The sequence below is a fragment of the Heloderma suspectum genome, chromosome 1 (assembly GCF_057233095.1).
Source record: "Heloderma suspectum isolate Gila_16-S chromosome 1, 16-S_ref, whole genome shotgun sequence".
Taxonomy (NCBI): Eukaryota; Metazoa; Chordata; class Lepidosauria; order Squamata; family Helodermatidae; genus Heloderma; species Heloderma suspectum.
In genome coordinates this window covers 210,692,416-210,714,680 of record NC_139458.1, presented here as the reverse complement: position 1 = coordinate 210,714,680, position 22,265 = coordinate 210,692,416, and the positions used below count along the sequence as shown (strand labels likewise).

General features: G+C 44.8%; 1 protein-coding gene across 1 annotated transcript in view; it reads right to left on the bottom strand.

Moving 5' to 3' along the window:
• Window positions 1–226: 226 nt before the first annotated feature.
• Window positions 227–22,265, bottom strand: part of CYP20A1 (cytochrome P450 family 20 subfamily A member 1) — a 26,748-nt gene continuing 4,709 nt past the window's right edge. Inside the window, exons 4-13 of the mRNA XM_084818284.1 lie at window positions 18,811–18,956; window positions 15,752–15,919; window positions 13,938–14,016; window positions 12,180–12,295; window positions 10,817–10,871; window positions 9,638–9,758; window positions 8,566–8,677; window positions 7,145–7,209; window positions 3,405–3,494; window positions 227–2,862 (exon numbers count right to left, since the gene is read on the bottom strand). Coding sequence (XP_084674410.1) covers window positions 2,712–2,862; window positions 3,405–3,494; window positions 7,145–7,209; window positions 8,566–8,677; window positions 9,638–9,758; window positions 10,817–10,871; window positions 12,180–12,295; window positions 13,938–14,016; window positions 15,752–15,919; window positions 18,811–18,956 — 1,103 coding nt within the window. The 3' untranslated portion in view covers window positions 227–2,711. The remainder of the gene's footprint in view (window positions 2,863–3,404; window positions 3,495–7,144; window positions 7,210–8,565; window positions 8,678–9,637; window positions 9,759–10,816; window positions 10,872–12,179; window positions 12,296–13,937; window positions 14,017–15,751; window positions 15,920–18,810; window positions 18,957–22,265) is intronic.

Genomic DNA, 22,265 nt, shown 5'->3' with positions numbered 1-22,265 from the left:
GATGATGGGAGATGTAGTCCAACCACATCTAGGAAACCAAGGTTACGAACGAGAGGGCAGTTTTCTTTTCGAGTGCTCAGTGCAAGCAAGCATAAGTAACCTCAGCAAAGGAATAATCTTTGCCAAATATAATTACTCAACAACACAGTAATCAACGAAACTATTTCTCAATGCAAGATGGGAGAAGAGTCATCCTAGAGCACTCTCCAAAGGAGCACGCTAACTTGGACAAACAAACTATGCCAAAGCAAAGTTTATTTAAGGAAGGAATAAAGATTTGACGACAGGACAATAGCAAACCCAAACAAGCCCAGGATCAAGGATAGGGCAGAATAAGTTCCAGTTCTCATTTAACTGAGTGCAAGGGAAAGAGTCCAAAAGCAGCTCTATTCTCATCTTTGAAATCATGCTCAATGCATGTGTGGAGGGAGAAAATGAGAGTGCCCCATCCCGAACTCCCATGTATAACTGTACGTACCCAAGCTCTTCCACATGAGTAGGAATCCTGCATGTGACATGATCCCAATTGCCTATACAGAGTCAACCCATGAATGACTCCTTTCACACTCTCTGCTGAGTGTACAGAGGGCAGGGGGAGCAGGCATGGTTCCAGTTCCCACTCCATGACTTACGAGTGACAATAAGAACGTGAAAACAGGCCTATCCCTACTTGGGATGTCTGGTTTGCCCTGGCAAGTCTATTGAACTTACACACGTTTGGATTTATTAGCAATTACACTGAAGTCTTCTCCTCGCTTCTTGGGTCTCTGGCAAGGGTCAAATAAAATCTGGCTTCTTTTTTTTGCCATTAACCCCCAGTCCACCACCCCGAGAATAAATTCCCTGAAGACTTAAATGTCTGTAAAAAGTTAGGTGGACTCTTGATACTGAGGTTTCAAAAGGGTTAAAGAAACTGGCTACTGAGCTGTGATGTACAGAATTTAATCCTTCTGTCAGCATTTTCTTCCCGTTCTTCCTTTACTCTGCCCTGTCATACACTGGCCTAAAGCTGTGCAAAGCTGATGTTGAGCAACTTTTATCATTCTGGATAGTGATCGCATCAAATGCTGACCTCAAAATCTCATAGAATCACAGAGCTGGAAGGGTCCTGAAGATTGGACATGTCCAATGCCCTAGCCTGAAGCAGATTCATCCAGGCACCAGCCCACATTCACTGAACCCCTTGAAGATTAATGCCTTTCATACAAACTATAGTGTGTCCACAGGCAGAGGGGGTGGCAAAGAAGGTTCCCGCAACAGAGAAGCATGCTCAATTTAAAACAATGGTTTTGTAAAACAATGCAGATGACTCATTCAAACATTAAGCCAAGTCACACATTACAGGGGAAAGCAAAACCCCCAGGACTGCTGGCCTTTAAACTCATGGTACTGATTTTGCCAAGTATTTTTAATAATCTCGTCTATATTGTAGCTCATTGTATAAACAGTATACAAATCTGCAATAAAAAGTTAGAAAAATGGAAAAAAAGAGAGAGAAGAGAAAATGAGAGCCGCTCTTCAAAAAAGAGACAGCTAAATAACTTGAAACATTTGACAGTTACACTTTGGATTCATTTTGAACAGAGCTACTTTAAAAACAAAAACAAAACATTGCATTGCACTGGCAGTTGGTTTGACCCCTCTTTAACTTGTGCAGCAAAAGAAAAAAGAAAAAGCAGCCTTCCCAAGAGACTATAACTGAGTCCCTAGATTAAAATAATAATGCAATATCCTTCTAAAGGTGGGCTATGTTAATACAATCTAGAATAACCGTTACTCCATTTTCCCACCCCCACACGCTGAGTCTATACATACAATCTCAGTCTATCACTCATGAACCTCAATCCAGTTAAAGTTAGTTGTGATTAAGTGCCATTGCAAGCAATGGGACTTGCACTACTCCCAGTTAACTTGTTCCATTAGTTGCAATGGGACTTAGTCATGACTAACGTTGGCTGGATTGGAGCCCTGATGGGGAGTTCAACGGGTGAAGTGGTAACTATCTAATCTGCTCTAGTAAATGATCTTGAATATGCACCCATAGATGTACCCAATTCTGTTTTGAAACCAACTGAGTCAGTATTCTCTGCCACAGTCCAGGGAGTAGCAGCAACAACTACAACATTTTAGGCATTTCTAATAAATAATGCACTTCTGGCTTCCTTAACTGGACAGTTTGTACCCATTTGTCCTTTGTAGCCACATCAGGGCTTAATTTCATTCATCAGGAGTTACCCAAAATTGCATTTTCCTAAGCTACAACTCAATCCTGAACAAGTGATCCTTCATATCACAATACATTTTGAAAAAGCTCCTTTGTGCATGTGCACAGTGCCTTGCCACAACCTGCCCACACATATCTGGGCTTATGGCTAAGGGCTTCTAGATCAGAACGTGTGGCTTTCTTTACAGTTCTGATTTTGGAGAAGGGGGGAAAGAGGAGAGGAAAAGTCTGCAATCTTTTTTTAAACCTGCAAATTTCTCCACTTCTGTTAATCCACAGATTTGTTTACAGCATCGTAAGAGGCAACTGGATTTTATTGTTGCGAAGCGATTTTTCGTTATGGAAAAGGGGAAGTACTTTAGGCATTCTCAGTTTAAACATGGTTAGACTGAAACACTGGAAGGCAGTGAGTGGTGGAAGAGGGCTCTCTTCTCCTGGAATACAAACTTCACTTCAAATACAATTTTGAATACAAGCTTCAAAAGCCTTAGTGTCTTTTGGAAATGGTGATCCACGCTTCTTCCTTTGGCGAGGTTACCAGCTCATACTTGGTGTCCGTGACTTGGCCTTCGACAGGGTGCAGGTGGAGTTTCCTCACTATCACACTCAGCAGGACTGTAGCTACCGTATAGGCAAACCTAGTAATTGGAAGAGATAAGGCAAAGAAGAAAGAGTCAGAGGGTTGGATCCTATGGTAAGTGAACAGAAGAAGGAAGTTAATGGAAGGTGTTTGCCCATCCCTGTGCCTCACTGCAGCCACCTGCACCCCCCTGGATGGTTGAGGGGACCCCTCGTGGATGATGTAGCATGCGGCACTGGTTGAGGAAGGAATTGCCCAACATTGGAAGGTGCCTTTGCCTGCTTTGAGATGATCTCCACATCCCCCAGCTGCCCTCAATGCCTCCATCTCACATTGTTCAGGAGGACCCTCTGGTGAGGTTTTGTGCAGGATGCAGGCAGCTGCAGAGGGGAGGAGGGGATGGAAAAAACTTACCTTTCAATAACTTCCTTCCATACAGCTAGTTTGGGATCCAAGCCAGAATGTAATTGAGACAGTCACACAATCAATTATATGGACCAATGTAGAGAAATTCTACAAAACATCATTTGGAATGGATCTCTGCTCCCCCCACTTTTGCATCCCATCTTACATAAAAAGATGTTCTTGCTTTTTCCTCACCTCAGCTCAGGGCACTCCTGACTTCCTGAAAAACCCAGGAGAGAGAAGTTTTTCATGGCAGATTCATCATTGAATCTGTCTGGATCAAATCTACCAAAAGGGGACAGAAACAAAGATTACAGCCACCTTTAAAAATAGATCTACAAAAATACACTACTGGAAACTCGACAAGTATACCAGCGCAAATACATAGGTTCCCATTGTCTGTGTGTATGAATCAATCCAGTGCCATTTTCAACCCCGATTTCACACCATTTGGTCAGAGAGCTGCAATCCTATTTCTCCATTCTCCCTTCTTTCCCTGCTGTCTGAGCTGTGCCTCTTCCCAGTTTTTCCAAACCCAGCTGGCCTGCGAGTGAGTGTATGTGTGTGCTGGAGCTGATGATTCATTAGAAAGGAAAACTTGTTTCACCATCAGGTCAGTGGGGGTTTTAAAACAAGCAATTACACAGCCTAGCCTAAATTAATGTTCCCATAATCAAGCGATTGACAAGGCAGGATGATGTTGCCATGCTGCTCATTTCCACAGGAAAAACAGCATTTGCTGCAGCAAATAATATTGATTAAAGGCCATACCACAGCACATGTGTAGTTTTCATAGGCATGATATTTCACTGGGTGTTAGATCCTTTATTGTCCAAGCCTTCCGCTGTTTTATTGTTGCAACTCACCACGTTCCCCTGAAAGGCCAACTGGAATTTGGAGTGAAACAGCAAATTCTGAAGGCAGCTCACATTTGCTGGATGTACCTACTGCCAAAACAGCGATGGTCACAACAGGCAACTATTAAGTAGCTGCCATATATTGCAGAAAGTTCCGTGTGTGTGTGTATGCGGTACACACATGTGTGTATGTCTCACAATGCCTGCTGTCCCGACTAAGCCTATACAATAAGAATCTCCAAACTTTTTTGCAGAAAGTCCTCCCTTTCAGCATTGCTGGAGCTGCTGCCCTTCCATTTCTCTCTCCCTCTCTCTCTCATATTCACACACACACTCTCACACGCACTCCGAATCTCCTTCCCTTCATGGGCATGAAAGCCCACCATGGCCATACAGTTTTTCCCACTTCAGTGAAGTCCCCCCATTTCTCCAACTCTTAGATCAGTGTAGGAAGTAACATGAAGATCAGCTTGACAACTGGATGCATAGAACTTGGAGAGGACTGGCAGAAGGTCTCAGGTTCAATCTTTGGTATCTCCAGTTAAAAAGGATCTCTTGTATCAGGGCTCAGAGAGATTTCTCTACCTGAAACCTTGGGAATGTTGTTGCTAATCAAGGCAAAGAGGACCGGGCTACATCAGGGGTAAAGAACCCGTGGCCTGAAGTTGTTGTTGGTCTACAACTCCCATCAGGCCCAGCAAGCATAGGCAATGGTTGGGCTGATGGGAGTTGTAGTCCAAAAGCATCTAGAGGGCTGCAGGTCCCCCATCCCAGGGCCAGATTGACCAATCACCTTACTTGGCATAAAGCAGCTTTGTATGTTCATAGTCACAGGGTTCAGAGGACCCTCCTCCACACATCTTAGAAGAGCATGTGAGGTGGCTGTGGGGGCTACCTATGCCCCTGCCACACATGTGGATGGTGTGGCTGCTAGGAGTGTCAGTAGCCAGGAATGGGGCTGGCCTGTGTGGTCTTTTAGCGTTCTTTGCACACATGGGGATGTGTGTGTCTGACCTCCCCACACCCCTAATATGCAGACAGGCAAGTCAGATAATTTTTGCAACTTGTCCCCACCAGACTGGGCTCATGAAATTAGGTATCCCCTTCTTCCGCCAGCTTTTTGAGCCCTCCTTGGAAGATCTTCAAAATGGAGTTCTCTGCTGCCCTACTGTGTGGGTGAGGGTTGCCGGGTTACCACCTGGAGATCTACAACTGTGAGAGGATGCAGCCAAGGCTTGTCACCCTCTGTCTCCTCCCATCTGCTATAAGCAACACATCCCATTTGCTTCAGCAGGTGACAAGTTGGTCACAAGAAGCCACAAGGTGGACACAAGAAGCCACCGCTGAATCACCCTACACAGTTGTACACTAGGTATCCCCATTGCAACAAGAATGCAGAAAGAAAGGCGAGAATAACTCTGCGTACGCAGCTCCTACAGCAGCCTTCCCCAACCTGCCCTCCCCTGGCATTCGGATGTACTACAACTCACATCATCCCCAGCCATGCTGGCTGGGGATGATGTGAGCTGTAGTCCAATACAGCGCCTCAAGGGTGCCAGGTTGGGGAAGGTTGGGTTAGATGATATATGCATGCACACACAAGCCAAACAACATCATTCCCTCCTGGAGTCAGACAGACGCCCCTTCCCCCCACTAAGCACAATGGCCAAATGGGCGGTGATGTGAGAGAAATGTCGCAGTTTCCAGGATGAGTCGCAAAGATGGCCCAAGACAGTTTTGGAAGCAAACCCAAATCACACTGCCATAGCTGTAAAATATAATACTAAACAAAGTGATCGATATGGTTCTCCAAAATCTGACACCCATGGAGGGCCACTTCACCCTGCCTAATGGTAGGGCTGGCTCAGCTGTCCTTATGTTTCTCTCCACAGCGAGCAGATTGTGGTGCCCATTTTGCCATGCTAGCTCTTCATACGCTATTCCTGTGTTGCTACTGGAGACATCAGCACCCACAGTTCTATTGTGACAGGGCTCTGTTGCTCCTCTGCTTACTTCTTCCAAAAATAAAGTTATGGCTGCCAGAGAGGGAACAGGGCCCTTAGATGGATTTTTCTTCAATTAAACCAACTGTCTCTCCTCTCTGAATTAAACTGCTGACCCACTTCATTTCAACCCCAGCCCTACCCCACTTTGCCTGAACTATGCTAAAAGTTGCCATCTGGAGGCCAAAGAGAGCTACAACATTTCCACAGCCTCAAGAGGCCTCAAGAGTTGAAGCCAGAAACCTTAAAAAAAAAAGAAAAAAGTCTGGAAATAAGGAGGTAGCATCTCTACAACCTTAAAAACAACCCTTGATTGATGTTTTCTCCTCTGAAACACAGGGGTTTTTTTTGCAAAATTTCATTCTCACAGCGGACTTTTCTTTTTTAAGCACATAGTATTTGCCACAGAAAGTCATGAACATTTAGAAAAGGCAGTTATCGGTTAAAAAAAATGCTACAAAAACATTTTGTGAGGTCACATTTGAAGTTACGTAAAGTCCTGGGTTTGGAAGAAAAAACTTTACCTCATTCACCAGCCTCATTACTTGAAGTTCTATTACAGTCTTCCCTACAGATGGACTAGTTGAACTACAACTGCCATCATCCTACGGCAGTTGTAGCCCAACACATTTGGGGGGCACCACATTGGGGAAGGCTGTTCTATTAAACTAAACTGTTAAGAGCTGATCTGCAAGTTGAGAAACATGTCCTTGGCCCCTACCACTTCAGAATGCTGTGGAGGAAAATCATGTGTTTAATTCTACCCCAATTCTAAAACCTCCTGCCTGATTTTTAAAAAAAGCAGCAATGTATTAAGGAGAAAGGTTCTTCTTTTACATGTGCTATTTTCCCTATGGGTAAGGTGTTGGGGTCTGTTTTGTTTTTTTGTTTTTTACGTGGGAGAGCATGCAAACATGCAGTCCCACATATGCATCTGAAATGGGACAGCCCAAGTACTGTGCCACATGATAGGCCCCAATCACTTGTTCAGAACCAAGAGACAAAATGAGCAGAAGGGGGGAGGGCAGTAGGATTAAGTAATTATATGATAAAATAAAGACATTTTTGTTCATACTTGTAGGGTAACGGCCAGGCTGAGCTGTCCTGTAACACCACGCCAAGAGCATACAGGACGAGAGTCTGAAATGGAATTAAAAATGACAATTTTAGCTAGCCCAAAATGACACAGCATTGTCACGATAAACTGCATATTTCAGCAGTCCATTCTGTACTTTAATAGCTTTATTTATATTAATGCAAGCAACAGACAGACACACACACACACACACACATTCTGTGTTCCATCAACAGCCATTTCACAGTCTTAACTGGAAAACGAACCAACCAAGTTTTCTATCCATCATTAATACAGGAAGATTGTGAAAAGGAGAGATTTTTGGGAAAGGAAGTGATAGCAGGCAGATACTAGGAACCCTCTGTGAGAATTTCTATCAAGTCAGATGATATCATGATGGAGGAATGCAAGAGGACACAGGCCATGATGGTCTGGGAAGGTATATATGCAAGCACCTGTAGCTATCCTTTTATTTTATATGAGGGGGCCCTAGAAGTAGCCAATAAACAAGAGTAACAGAATCTAATCACCTTTTCTACTTCTCTTTTAAATTAGCTCCTTTGCACCATTCTTACAGATGTGAAGAATAGCTTGGTCCTTTCACCTCAAGGGACTGAAGGAGGCAAACCCAAGCACATTTACTAGGAGGGCAAGTCTGACAGAATACACTGGGACTTAAAACAAGTAAACATGGCTGTAAGTGCATCTGATGGATGAAGTGGGCAGTGTCCACAAAAGCTTATGCCAAAACAAATGTGTTAGTCATTAAGGTGCCACAAGACTTTCTTATTTTTGCATGGCTATTCCTCTGGAAATGGGCCCGGAACAATGGCACGTCTTTTTTAGTGGTGGCATGAGGTGGAAAGGAATATATTATGTCTTTAATTAATCATGTACTGCTAATTAGAATGACACAGAACAGCAGATATGCATTTTTGCTATATCTTTCCCTTTTTCTGTATAATAAAAGCATTCACACTGAACTGGTTGGGATGATCATACCTTGGCTGAACATTGAGATAGGAACAACCTTTTTGCCTGTGCATGCAGCCAAACTGTTGTTTAAGATCTAGGCTTGTTCCCAAACAGGTAACCATAGTTTCTCGGTGCAGGTGGAATGGGAAACTATGATTAATTAATTTCTTGGTTTAACCACGGCTTGCATAAAAGCAGCAACACAGCTCCATGAGCAGGTAGAAGGCTCATTCATATTTCAGCTCGTTAAGCTAACACACAATTGTCCGAATCAACTCAGTAAAAAAAGATTTTAACAATCTGGTTTGAGTGTGGGCATGCGTGTTAATAAAACATTACGTCCTAATATGTAACTACCTTCCTAGGCATCCCACTAATAAAACAAATGAAAAATTAGCATCCCCCATGTTGATACTGAGGATTTGTGCACCAGCTTCCAATCCTACCTCTTTGGGAATAATATGCTGGTCAACTCTGCCCTCCAGTTCTTGAAGCCGTGCCGCAATTGGTGTCAGCTTTGCCGTCCTCACTGTCTCACACAGGACCTGCCGGCAATATCTGCAAACAAAAGCCTTTGCAAGCCTTTCATTTGAAATTGAAGCAGCAGCAACACAAACTTCTACAGACCCCAGAAGCAGCATTCTTGGATTCCATAACACCAAGAACCCAACAATGGGCTCAGCATTAAGCCAACCAGTCCCAGCACAACTTGTAATGGAGATTAATGCACTAATATACAAGCTGCATTTTAATCTGGCCCTGTGGCGACATAACGTTCCCAGTTCTGAGTCATACTCTGAAGACAAGGAGCCTGCTGTGGGCTCACACACTCCTCCCCTCAACTCTCAGCAAATTCCTCCTCCCTTCCAAGATTTGCTTTAAAATCAGAGTATAATGCTGCGGTCTCTAATGTGGTGCCTGTAGGCACAATTGTGCTCAAGGACACTTCTCTTGGTACCTACGAGGATCCCTGCCCCTCCTGATTATTATTATTATTATTATTTAGATATTTTAATTGTTTTAAAAAATTGGTCTTCTGGGAAATGGGTGTTTTGTGACAGGCCACACCCGCCATGTCGGCCATTTTGTGATTAGGCAAGCCTCCCTCTGGCAGCCATTTTGTGAGAGCAGCCATGGAACACTCTCAAAATTACGAATGTGGTCATCAACCCAAAAAGGTTGCAGACCCTTCAGCTACCAAACTGAAATGGGTTTGCAAGCCTTGACTGTGAGGCAAACTATAATTAGAAAGGCAATTCTGGTTTGTGTTAACAACGCTTTCCACCAATGTACACATAACATTATACCAAGATCCAAGCAAACTATGGAAGGGTGGAGGGATATTGGTGTGGGAGAGAGGAAGAGTGATACAGAAGGAGTGTGAGAGTCTGTGGTACACTGCTGCTCTCAAAACTGATTAGGACATCAGGAATGTTGTATTTACACTGGGCCACCAGTGTCGCCAATTAAACAAAATCTCTCTCTCTCTCTCTCTCTCTCTCACACACACACACACACCTGAGTTGCTCAAGTTTTGCATGTGTAATTGGGCCTTTGCCAAGAACTTGGTCCATCTCCTTGTAAAGCTTCAGCTGAACTTCTTTTGAGGTAGTCAAGAAATAGACTGCCCAGGTGCACACTGTAAAAAAACAACAACCCAGAGGACAAAATTATATGTTTACTCAGCAACATCTCCCTTACAATTCATAGTTCGTGTGGTATAGCTTAAAAAAAGACAATGAAGGAACTGTAATGTAAAAATCAGATAATATGAAGCAGTGCTCTCCACAAAGAGGAAACAGCTGGGTTCTGAGGATATGAAAATATATGTTTGCAAAAAAACCAGGGCCAGGAGAACATTTTAAAAGACTGAATATTTGTTTGAAGACATGCTGCAACTTAGCAATTATATAATGCTTTTTGCCTAAGTGCTCAATGCACTTTAACATATATTATTATCTCAGCTATCCTGTAAAGGCTAGCATTATTATCCCCATATTACAGATGAAGGCTGAGAGATAGTGGCTTGCCTAAAGCTTGCCAATGAGTTTACAGCTGAACCTAGACACAGGAAGCTGCCTTATATGAAGTCAGATCCTTGGTCCATCGAGCCCAGTATTGTTGACACTGATTGGGAGCAATGGCTCTCCAGAGTTTCAGACTGGAGGTCTTTTCCAGCCCTACCTGGGACTGAACCTAAGCATGATTCTACCACTGAGCTACAGTCCCTTCAGACTTGGAGCCACAGTCCCTCCAGACTCCATAATTACTCTGCAACATTAGCTTTTGGAGGAGAAAGACTCCCCAAATAAAGCTCTAAAACAGGAGTGGAGAAGCTCCCCACCTCCAAGGGCCACATTCCCTCGGGGTAATCTGCTTCTCCAGAGTCCATCTTGTGGAGGTTTAATGCATATGCCACGAACATGAGCTTTCCCCAAACTGATGCCCTCCAGATGATTTTGACTTCAACTCCCATCAGCCCCAATCAGCATGGCCCATGGCCAGGAATGCCAGGAGTCAAACAACCCTGAACATTCTTAAGGTACAAACACAACATGCACAGAAATCAAGACAAACTGCCTGTATTGCGGGAAGAGCACAAATCTGACAGCATTTTGAAAAGCAATCTACTGTGCCATGTGTTTTCAGAGGCTCCACCCTACTCCCATCAGTTGCATCATGCTTTTATGTACTTACACTTAGCAGTGATTATTGACCCTGCCAGGGAGAATATCATAGTGTCTTCCAAAATCTAGGAAACAAAATCTAGTTCAGGGAGACGGAATCAGTATATGGAAATTTTCTCAAAATCCCACCAAAGGTCTTGATTGACAGGAGAGAAAGAAAACAGCAGCACATGAGTTACTGCCAAATCTAATAATCATTTTGTTATGGATATTTAAAATATCTTATGTATCAAAATATCTGGCATTAATTCCAAATTAATTGCAGCTACAGTGGAAAGAGCTAAAAAATGGAAGAAATGAGTAATCTCGTAGAACAAATGTGCACACGAGGGCTGGTCGGCATCATGCACATCCACGAGCCTGTCTACATAGAATCCTCATATGTATGCATTTACTCAGACATACGTGCCACCATGTTCAATGGGGCTTTCTCCCAAGTAAGTCTGCAAAGGACTGCAGCCTTAAGGCACAATCCAGTACTGAAGATCCACCAGCTGAAGAGCTATACAATGGTGAATGGTTTGATTTAGAGTGGGGGGGGGTGAGGGAGGGAGGGAGTATATAAGACTGTTAGTGAATGTGAGAGAGAATGGCCATAGCTCCCTCTACTTAGGCCCGCCCACTGCTGGCATACAGCCCCCAACAGGTTTCCACAGAAGCAATGTGGCCCTCAGACCAAACAAGCTTCCTTATGCCTAAGCTATAGGATTCAGCGGATGCCCTGCTGGTAGAACACCAGATATGCCACTACTGTGACAGATGCATCAGTGGAACACTCTGCTGGCAAAGCCATTCTACTGGTGAAGATACACCAGAGGAATGGGTGAAGCAGAGTAGCAGAAAATAGGGGAGGAGCATAGCTATGCTTGATCGCAGCCTCTCCCAACCTGGCGCCCTCTAGATGTGCTGGACTACAACACCCATGGCTGGGTTGACTGGGGATGATGGGAGTTGGAGGCCTAATACCTCTGGAGGTCACCAGGTTGGGGAAGGCTGCTCTGTCCTTTACTCCTCCAGACCAAACCTACTGTTGACAGTCCCAGACCTGGTGCAACCCCCCCCCCCCCCAATTCAAGGGAGAGTGCATGGGGGAATTAAACAGCTGCCCTCTGCATTGATAGCCCACATCACCACAATAGAGCACAGAATATGATGCAACTCAGTTCCCAATCACAGTACCCTAAACAAAAAATATCAATGCTCAAGGTTGGGAGAGGAGAAAAGCCACATACATAATTTTCTAGCTAGGTAGACGCTTTGACCAAGTGAGATACAATGCAGGCAATTAAAATAATCAAACCCACCAAAGATGCAATTAGCAGGGCATCTACTGGGATTCCATTAATGGTTAATTACACAACAGACGTAGATACCTGCTTGTCAGTCAGGTTCCCCTGCAGTAAAGAATCGATGAAGATGTGCCGGTTAAAGCTCTTTCCCTGTCGCTCTTTTATGACTTTCTTTAAGACCAACTCCATCTCCATTAGAGCTGTAAGCACAGAAAAAAATGAGTTCTTTCATTAGCCAGCAGAGGGCGCTGTTGTAAGAACCTAAGGAGAGCCCTGCTTGATCAGACCAAGGGTCCATCTAGCTCAGAATTCTGTTCACACAGTGGCCAGCCAGCTGTCGACCAGGAAACCACAAGCAGGGCATGAGCGCAACAGCACCCTCCCACCCATGTTCCCCAGCAACTGGTGTACATGGGCTCACTATTTCTGGTACTGGAGGTAGTACATAGCCATCAAGACTAGTAGCCATTGATAGCCTTTTCCTCCAAGAATTTGTCCAACCCCCTTTTAAAGCCATCCAAATTGGTGGCCATCACTGCATCCTTTGGTATCGAGTTCCATAGTTTAACTATGTGCTGTGTGAAGAAGTCCTTCCTTTTATCTGTCCTGAATCTCCCACCAATCAGCTTCATGGGATGACCCCACTGGGTTCTAGTATTTTGGGAGAGGGAGAAAAATGTCTCCTTATCCATATTCTCCACACCATGCATAATTTTGTAGACCTCTGTCACGTCTCCCCTTACCCTCCTTTTTCCAAGCTAAACAATCCCAGCAGTTGTAACCTTCCCTCATAGGGGAGATGCTCCAGCCCCTTGATCATTTTAGTTGCCCTTTTCTGCACTTTTTCCAGCTCTACAATATCTTTTTTTAGGTACGGTGACCAGAACTGTACACAGCATTCCAAGTGTGGTTGCACCATAGATTTATATAGAGGCAGTATGATATTAGCAGCATGGAAGTAGCAACCCCAATTGGGGTGGGGTGGGGGATTCGGCAGTGGCAGAGGTCATGAGGGCCACACAACAGGCCTTGGGGGGGCACATATGGTCCACAGGCTGTGCACCCCTGTTTATGACGAATAACCCCTTCCCTCCCCAGCCCAGAAATATGCACATTTAGTTCTGATGCGGCCTTAGGCCTAATTTCATGGGGAGCTCACCCTAGTTTCAAACATCAGCCACTCTGCAAACCCTGTCCACTTTTGGGTCTAGCTAGAATGTGAACCCTGACAGGTTTCGACCAAGGCAATACAGACCTCTACAGGAAAAGGTGCAACACCCCTAGACTTTTGAAGATCCCAGAGTGGAGAGGGGTGGGCAGGAATGAGGGAAGGAAATATAAGTGTTGGACTGGTGCAGAAATTCCACGCAGGGAGGAATGCATAGCACATACTCCCAACTCTCAGTGACACAGATGTATGATTTGACAAAATACTGAATTGTACGACTGCCAGCAAGAGGGCAGTGCCTAGAATTTAAATATTTATGTCCTGCCTTATCCAATTTGCCTGAGGCAGTACTATTTATTGAACAGCACAGGAGTGGCAAATCCTGGACATTCTGCCTTGGACACTAGTTTCCAAGTGTCTGGCTCACATTTGTTAAGCCTCTGCAACAATGAGAATCTTTTCCTTTTTCATAAAAACCAAACCAAACCAAAGAAAATCCAGGGCAATCTGCGCTGGAAGATAAGGTAAAGCCATTTTCAGGACAACCATGTAGATTTCTACAACCTGCAAACACACCCTGTCTATGTGGTAAATGATACATTTCACAACCTGGCTGTGATCATCACATCCATCTGTGCATGGACCACGCATGGATTAAAAGGAATGGAACTTACCGTCTTCATACAGCTTTTTTCTGGTCATGCTTTTGTCAAGTGACCCATCCAAGAAACCCTTTCCAATTTCTGCCCAGATCTGAAACGGGTGCAGATGGACAATATTACCCTTCCAGACAGACAGAGTCTTGTCTTCCCAGAATATAAAAATCAGGACTTTGGCTCTATAGGAGGGATGCAAAATAGGAGGCTGACTCCCATTGGTTTGGATACCAAGATAAATTAGCTTAAGGAAGCTCATGGAAAGAAAGTTTCCCAGCCCCTCATCCCCCCACCCCAGCAGCATCCTCGCACTCCTCCCCCCTCCCCCACTGGTCAGGAGGTCTCCTGACCCTTGAGAGAGGCTTTTCAGTCAAAGGGGAGAGGAGGGGAACTTTTCTACCATGAAGTGTAACTTATATTAGGATCCAAACCAATGTTTGACACATGGACACAGTTGTGACATGCTGAAATTACAATATGGTCGAAACAGTGCTGTTGAAAGAGAGCCACAATAGTCCAACAGATCGTCTGCTACAGAACCAAACCCCATGGTTGGTTATGGATTTAAATACCGCTCTGTATCTAATAAGTTTCCTGAGGGGGTTGGCGAGGGTGGCTGAGTTCGCATGACATGACAACCCACCCTGTGAAATAAGCCACGCAGTGTGGGTTGCTGTCCAAACGACAGACGATCGGGCTCACCATGGGTTGCTCTCCCCATCCTTTCCCCTTCTTCCCTCTTGGTTCTCCTGCCAGCCCTGGCAGGTATTCCAAGGGACTTGGTGGCAGAAGCTGTCTTGTCTTCCACCATGGGAACCACGCCCCTGGCTGAGGTTCCTGGCTTAAAAAAAATTCCTCCCCACATTTGCACAAATTAAATTTTTTTTTAGCCCCAGCAATGTGCGCAAATGTCCCTGTATTTTTTAAAATTGTTTTTGTTGGATTTTCTGAGTTGCGCAAGTGCGTAACTCCGACTGTCCAAAATAAACAGGCTTGCCTTGCTGACAAGAGGGAACTGTATGCAGGCTGATTTTACAGCCTTTTCCAGCTGACAGGTGGGGAAAAGGGGTGCAGATCACCCCCATAGCAGGGTGATCCCCAGGGTTATAAGTATTACCCCAACCCTTGGGGGTGCCCTGTGAAGAATCCCCACCTGCCCAAGTCCCCAGCATGTATGAGTCATAGAGAAGTACAAACCACCCCCTTTTCACACCTTTTTGTCTTAGTCATGGCTACGTTTGACAGAGGTCAAAGGAGTTGCCAAAGGTTGCCACCTTCAGTGCAAACAGGAAGGAAAAGTGCAGCGGCGTGTAGATCTCTGTGAAAAGATCTCTTCGTCATAATAATAAAAAGAATCCACCCTGTTTTGCGCAAATGTCAGCCCTCCCCCCCCTTTAAGGGGTTAGCAAACGAGTGGCAGTCCTTCCAAACTGCTGCTCGGGCACCATTGGAGGGGCTGTCATTCACTCTCAGGTGAGACTGCTTGGCAACAGCAGCAGGGGTTTCTGCTGCTCTGCTGAGCACAATGGGTTGGCAGCGCCAGGTTCAGACAACACGCCAACCCATTGTGGGTTGAACAACCCCTAGAACAAGCCACGAGTTGGTAGGGTGGTTTGCTGCCCACGCACAAGCCATCCTGTGGGAATCACTCTGGGTTTGCATGACACAACCCACCATGGCTTGTCACCCATGATGGGTTGTTCTGTCATGCAAATCCAGTCAGTGTCTCCGTGCACCAATGCTGTTTAAATTAGCCCTGAAACAATTTAGCCTCCTGTTGTATGAAGCAGCACTCAAGATCACATTCCTGCCTCTCCCCCACATAGGCTTACCGCATCATGGTTCTTGCGGAATCGGATTACTTCCTGGTCATCCTCAAACCTGCTGCCCATGGCGGTCTGCGTGACGCCCTTCATTGAAAATCCCAGCATGTGCTGACTGAGAGGCACGTGCTGAGACTCCGGGAAGGTCAGCCATTTTGCTAGCAACTCTTCTGACAGCTTAAAGAAAAGAAAAATGGCGCTGACCCCACTGTTTCCTCGTATGTTACTGTGAGAATGTTTTAGGGATGCTGCCAAAAGTTGAAATTAGGAGATTCACTGGTAAAACCTATTATCTTTGTAATGCCCGTATGTGTACTGAGCTTGGATGGCTATCTAATAAATGTTAGTATTTTCATTATTCAAAGAGAGACTGATTAGGAGATCCTGCATGGTCTGCAAAACTAAAGCATCTAAATGTAACCCGTTACTATCTGAAGGAAATGTAAATGTTCAGCAATGCTTAGGATCATGGAATGACCCTTTAGTTACTGTTTTCCAAACCAATCAGTGTAGAAGTTTGGATCTGAAATCTTTCAACAAACCAATCATGTTTGAAGAAACAGAGATGTAGGTTAGCACCCATCCCTTGTTCGACATTTCTTTTTCACCCACGGTTTGGTTTCCTTTCTGTGGCCATTTCTCTCTTGTATTGGATATAATTTTTTGTTCCTGTTTGGTAAGTAAAAGTTTAATTTAAATCTGGGTGCTGGTGGGCGGCACTGTGAGAGGATACTGGAAACCCGAGGAGGAGGAGGTTGGGAGGGGAGCTGTGCAGCCTGGGGTGGCGTGCTGGTGGCGAGGATGAGGTCTGGGCTTTGGCAGATGGAGATGCCTCTTGCTCAGCTCCTGCTCATGCTGCAACTGCTCGCTCTAGCAGCTCCATACTGACTGCAGGATAAACAGCCAATCAGAGAGGAGAACATAACATAGTGATGCATAATGTCATGACACGTAGCATGATGCCATTCCCAAGATGACTTTTGACGAGGAGTGTGCACAACAGTTCATATGTATGTACCACGAGATCTTGGAATAATGGAGAACTCTCATCCAAGATTGGACAGAGGAATTCATAACTTGACGAGCAAAGTTACAATTTCTGTTGGGTTAAGTTCGCCCATCACTGAATGAATGAATGAATGAGTAGGATAAAGGAAGTGTTGTTACTCATCCTGACGTTTATGAATAGGAATGGCAATGTATCTAATCATCCTGGAACCCTAACTATGATGAGATGGTTTATCTACCTGCAACATCAGAGCAAATGATGATGTGATGTCCCCAATCTAGTGATGCCTTGAGATGCAGTGGGAGCACCTGTGTGAACAGACTTCCCTATTCATTTCACTGGAAAGGTCCGGCTTGCAGGTACAAAAGGATGAGGGTATGGAGCTGCCCCCGCCCCACCCCCCAGAAAAAGCAAATGGAGGTTCTTCTTTGCGGAAGAATTCTGACCCAAGGCAATGGTTTGTAATGTCCTGGGGTAGCAGTTCGGTGTGGCAGCGTTAGAGTCAGGCTATTAATGTCTAATAGATCTTGCATAGTTATTGGTACAAAATCTGAAACAGAGAGTCCTAAACCTCATATTATGTATAATTATTTAAGATTCTGATATAACAGACCAAAAGTGTAGGTAGTCATGCTGGTCCATTAGAACCCCCCCCCCCCCCCGATCCATAGCAGGCTTTATTAGATATAAATACAATGTCACTAAGTAGCAAACCAGCATTCAAGTTCTTCAGAACGTAGGACACTACCTTCCCTAGTTCAGATTATTGGTCGATCTACCCCAGTATTATCTGTTTTGGCTGACAGAGATCTCTCACTTGATCCTTTTAAACTGGATGCCTGGGATTTAACCAGGGAACGGCTGCATTCAAACCATGTGCTCTACTGTTGAGCTATGGGCCCTCCCTGCAGACTCTTCTTCAGGTTGGATGAGAAGGAGTTTTAGGGAATTCAAAAGCTTGCTCACTACTCTGTTACATCTTAGTTCAGCCTTCCCCCTCCAGCTGGGTTGACCACAACTCCCATCATCCACAGCCAGCAGCCCAGATGGCTGGGATGAGGGGTTTGTAGTCCAGCAGCACTGGAGGGTGCCAGGTGGGGAAAGGCCATCTTAATTGGTGCTAACTAAAGGTATTCCCCAAGCATTTTAGTTATTCAGTCTTTATTGTTTTGAATCTGTTATTGCATTTTTAGATTTTTAACAATGCTGCTGGTTTTACTTTGGTTTTATATTATAGTTTTCAACTTTTAAAGGTGTTATACTTTGTTGTATTCTATGGTTTTAACTGTTGTGAACTGGCCAGGGAGCTTTGGTTATTGGACAGTATAGATATGTAATAAATAAATAAATGAATAAAGCCCCTGCTGGATTGTATTTAGCCCTTTATCTCAGCAGTTCAAAGTAGGTTAATTATTGGCAGTCTTTTGCAATTATGCCCAAGACTCCACTGTGACCGTAAACCCTCTATGAAATAAGTGCTCCCCTTCATACCAGACATTCTGCATTTCTCCATAACCCTTGGATATGACCTCATATAGCGGCTGTATGCGAAGTTAAACCACTGGTCCATCGTAGCAGCTATTGTCTACTTTGACTGGCAGAGGTCTTTCTCAGCCCCCCTGCCTGAGATCCTTTTTCTGAGGATGACAAGGATCAAATCCTGGACTTTATGTGCACAATAAGTGTGCTTTACCACCGAGCTATAGTCCCATCTAATAAATGAGTGATTTTGAAAAATATGAAGTGGAAGTGTGCTAGGCAATATTTATCATGCATAATACTGTATTTCTAAGGTTTTTAATCTAGAGCTTTGGCTACTGGGCGGTATAGAAATGTAATAAATGAAATGGAATGAAATCATTGTGGGGGGATGTCTGGAGCCAATTTCTACACAACATTAACCACTAGAAAAGGTTAACATTTTTTTAAAAATTAAGAACATGTTATCCAGCATGATCATCAGTCATTACACCAACCATCTCCCCCTTTACAGGTGCCCAAGAAAAACACCTCCTTCCCCACTTAGCAAAAGAGCAACCCCTCAGATAAAGCCATTCACCTTCTGGATGACAGGGAAATTACTTTGCAGAGACTTGGTTACGCCATTTTCATACAGCTTTTTCCTTAAGCAGCTCTCACCCACATCGCCACCTAGGCCAGACTGGTACTGCAACAAGGACTTCAGCATTGTTTCAAAGGGGTCCGCTGAAAGAGAGAGAAAGGAGGGATCTGAAACCCAATACAAAGCCCTGCAATGCTCAAGCATCACAATGTTTCATGGTCTGTCAAAATATTTAACAGGTTCCAATTACTGGGTAGGTGATCTTGAATTCTTCACTTGTGTGAGTGTGTGTGTGTGTGTGGGGGGGGGGAAATGGACGGACAGACGACAACACTCTGGACCCAGAAACCCTGAATTTTACCCAAAGACTCGGAATACTATACCATGCCTTTGTTTCTGAACATCTATACATCTGGGATAACCAGAAACCTCAAGAGCATTTGGGCAATGGCCTCACATGTTTACAGTTCCTGTAAACTCCCATCATTCCCAACCAGCATGATGGATGGTCAAAGCATATGGAAGGGGAAGAAATAGAAGCAGTGACAGATTTTATTTTCCTGGGCTCCAAGATCACCGCAGACGGTGACTGTAGCCATGAGATTAATAGACGCTTGCTCCTTGGGAGGAAAGCTATGGCAAACCTAGACAGCATAGTGAGAAGCAGAGACATCACCTTGCCGACAAAGGTCCACATAATCAAAGCTATGGTTTTCCCAGTAGTAACGTATGGCTGTGAGATCTGGACTATAAGGAAGGCTGAACGCCGAAGAATCAATGCTTTCGAACTGTGGTGCTGGAGAAGACTCTTACGAGTCCCCTGGACTGTGAGGAGGTCAAATCAATCCATCCTAAAGGAAATCATCCCTGAGTGCTCATTGGAACGACAGATACTGAAGCTGAAGCTCAAATATTTTGGCCACCTAATGCGAAGAGAAAACTCTCTGGAAAAGGCCCTGATGCTGGGAAAGATTGAAGGCAAAAGGAGAAGGGGACGGCAGAGGATGAGATGGCTAGATAGCATCACCGATGCAATGAATATGGACTTGAGCATGCTCCGGGGGAGAGCGCAGGACAGGAAGGCCTGGCGTGCTATGGTCCATGGGGTCTTGAAGAGTTGGACACGACTGAACAACAAGTCAAAAAATATCTGGAGGGCACTGGGTTGCCTCCCCCTGGGACAGATCTAGAAATGGCTAGCCTCTCCTATAAGAATGGAGGTCCATAGGATTCTAGACCTGCCCTACTCTATTTAATTGTTGTGACCCAGCCCTTTGCTTTGATAGCATGACAGACATCTACTAGGTCAGAGGTGGGCAGAAAGTAGATCTCCATATCATTTGGATTTCAACTCCCAGAAGCCCCTGCCAGCAAAGCCAATGGTCAGGAATGCTAGGAGCTGAGGTCCAAAACATCGGGAGATCTACCTTCTGCCCAGCCCTGTACCAGGTCACCAAGGTGGTTCTCCTTGAAGTTCATTTTTCATCCAGGCCGGGCAAATGAGAAGCCTAAAAAGCAGCTCTCGCCAGTTATTATTAAAGCTGGAGCAGTAGCCACTTATTATGCTGGTCACTTTGCTGGCTGATGATATGCTCTGCCCAGTCCTGTCAAACGACTGCAGGCCAAGCCATATGGCGTGCAATTCAATTAGCAAAAATGCACCTGGCTTATAAATGCTGCAATACTGCTCTTGCAGAGAACACTGGTGCACATCCCTTACCACAGGGGAGCCAACTCTCTCTCTCTCTCTCTCTCTTGTGGGATGCATCCCCTTAAGGGTAATCTGCTGGGGGGGGGGGGGGCGTGGCAGCAGTGGGTGGAGCTGGAGCCCAAAGTGGGTGGGGCTGGCAACTTTGCAGGACAGTGCGCTGTTTCCAGTGGTGTAGTGGTAGACGTTGAAGTGCAGGTGCTCATAACCATCTCCAATGCTTGCACTGAAATGGATAGATTCACATTTATGTGGCTGCATTTTTTCTTTTCCTCTTCCTTTTGGGGGGGGTGTAAACAGTGCAAAAGCTGGGAGACCACCAAACAATCAGTGGTCGAGGAAAAGGATTAGAGAAAGGGGCCTCCTGGGGAGCCACAGAGGGCCAGGCTGAGACCCCAGGAAAGCTGGATTTGGCTTGTGGTTCAACACTCCTCCTATACCCACTTACTTTGAAGTACTCCCCCCCCCCCCCGAATTTGATGGAACTTACTTCTCAGTAGACATGTCTAGGATTACACTGTAAATCTATTTTATTCTGCCTTGTTTTTTGTTGTGCTGCTGTTCTGGCATCACCCAAATGAGCGACTCAGGCAAAGGAGTAAAAATGCATACCCAGTACAAGCAGATCCCAATATACAGCCTACTTTCCCCCCATCATTTCTGAATCTTCATGGTGCAAAAGGAAATTGTGAAACAAACAAAGAAGCTTGGCCAGGAGTTGGCAATGCAAGGCAAACTTGCCCACGAGCAATGCAAACCTAAAAAACACAAAAAATGTAATGCAATTTCCTACAGAGCAGATGCAGCCTCTGGAGCCTGAAATCAGTTTTAAACTATTCAAATGACTGGGCCTCTGTCATTTCCACAGCCTAAGATACTTCCATCTCTGTCTAGTTCTTTTCTTTGCTTGAAGCCCAATTTACAAGCAGTTTAAAATTGATGTTTTTCAGTTGGGCTCGATAGTGCAGGAAAGAACAACAACAAAAAAAAAACAGAGTAAAGAAAGCTTGCAGACAATGCCCAAGCAAAATCACTACCCACAGAAGTACATTTAATTACGCAGAGTTTTTTTGAAAAAACTACATAGTGCACATACACCTTCAGGTCTTGCCTATTAAACAGGGAAAAAATAATCTGAGTTTTCCCCCCTCCAAGAGTCAGAAAAGGGTAAATCTTTGGAACACAGGAAAGACACCGATTTTAGCTTGTAGCAAGAGATGAGGTAAGGGAAACAGAAAGCCTGCATTTTCTCATGTTATTCCTTCCACACAGGGCTGGTGTCAAGGACAGGCGTGGTTGGGCACCTGCTGAGGGCCCACACCTCAGCAGGGGCCCACTGACGAGAACCCCCTGGAGTTGCTCCTCCACCACTGCAACCTGCTTGTTCACCTGCCCCTTGCTCTGGCCCAGACAACATTGATGTGACAAGGAGCAGTAGATGCCGCTGCCTCCTTGATGACTGGCTCTCTACTTGTCAAGCAAACAAGCCATAGCAACAATAGGGAAGAGGATGGGAAGCAATGAGATCTGGTGACAATGGTGGTGAGAAGGTTGATTCACAGAGGAAGGGGGCCCACTGAAGGTGTCTTATTTATTATTAATTATTATTATTATTCACATTTCTACACCGCCCGATTGCCGCAGCTCTCTGGGCGGTTTACAAAGATTAAGAACATTAAAAATACAATATACAGAGATTAAAAACCATTTACATAAAAACACATGGACAATATACACAAAAGAA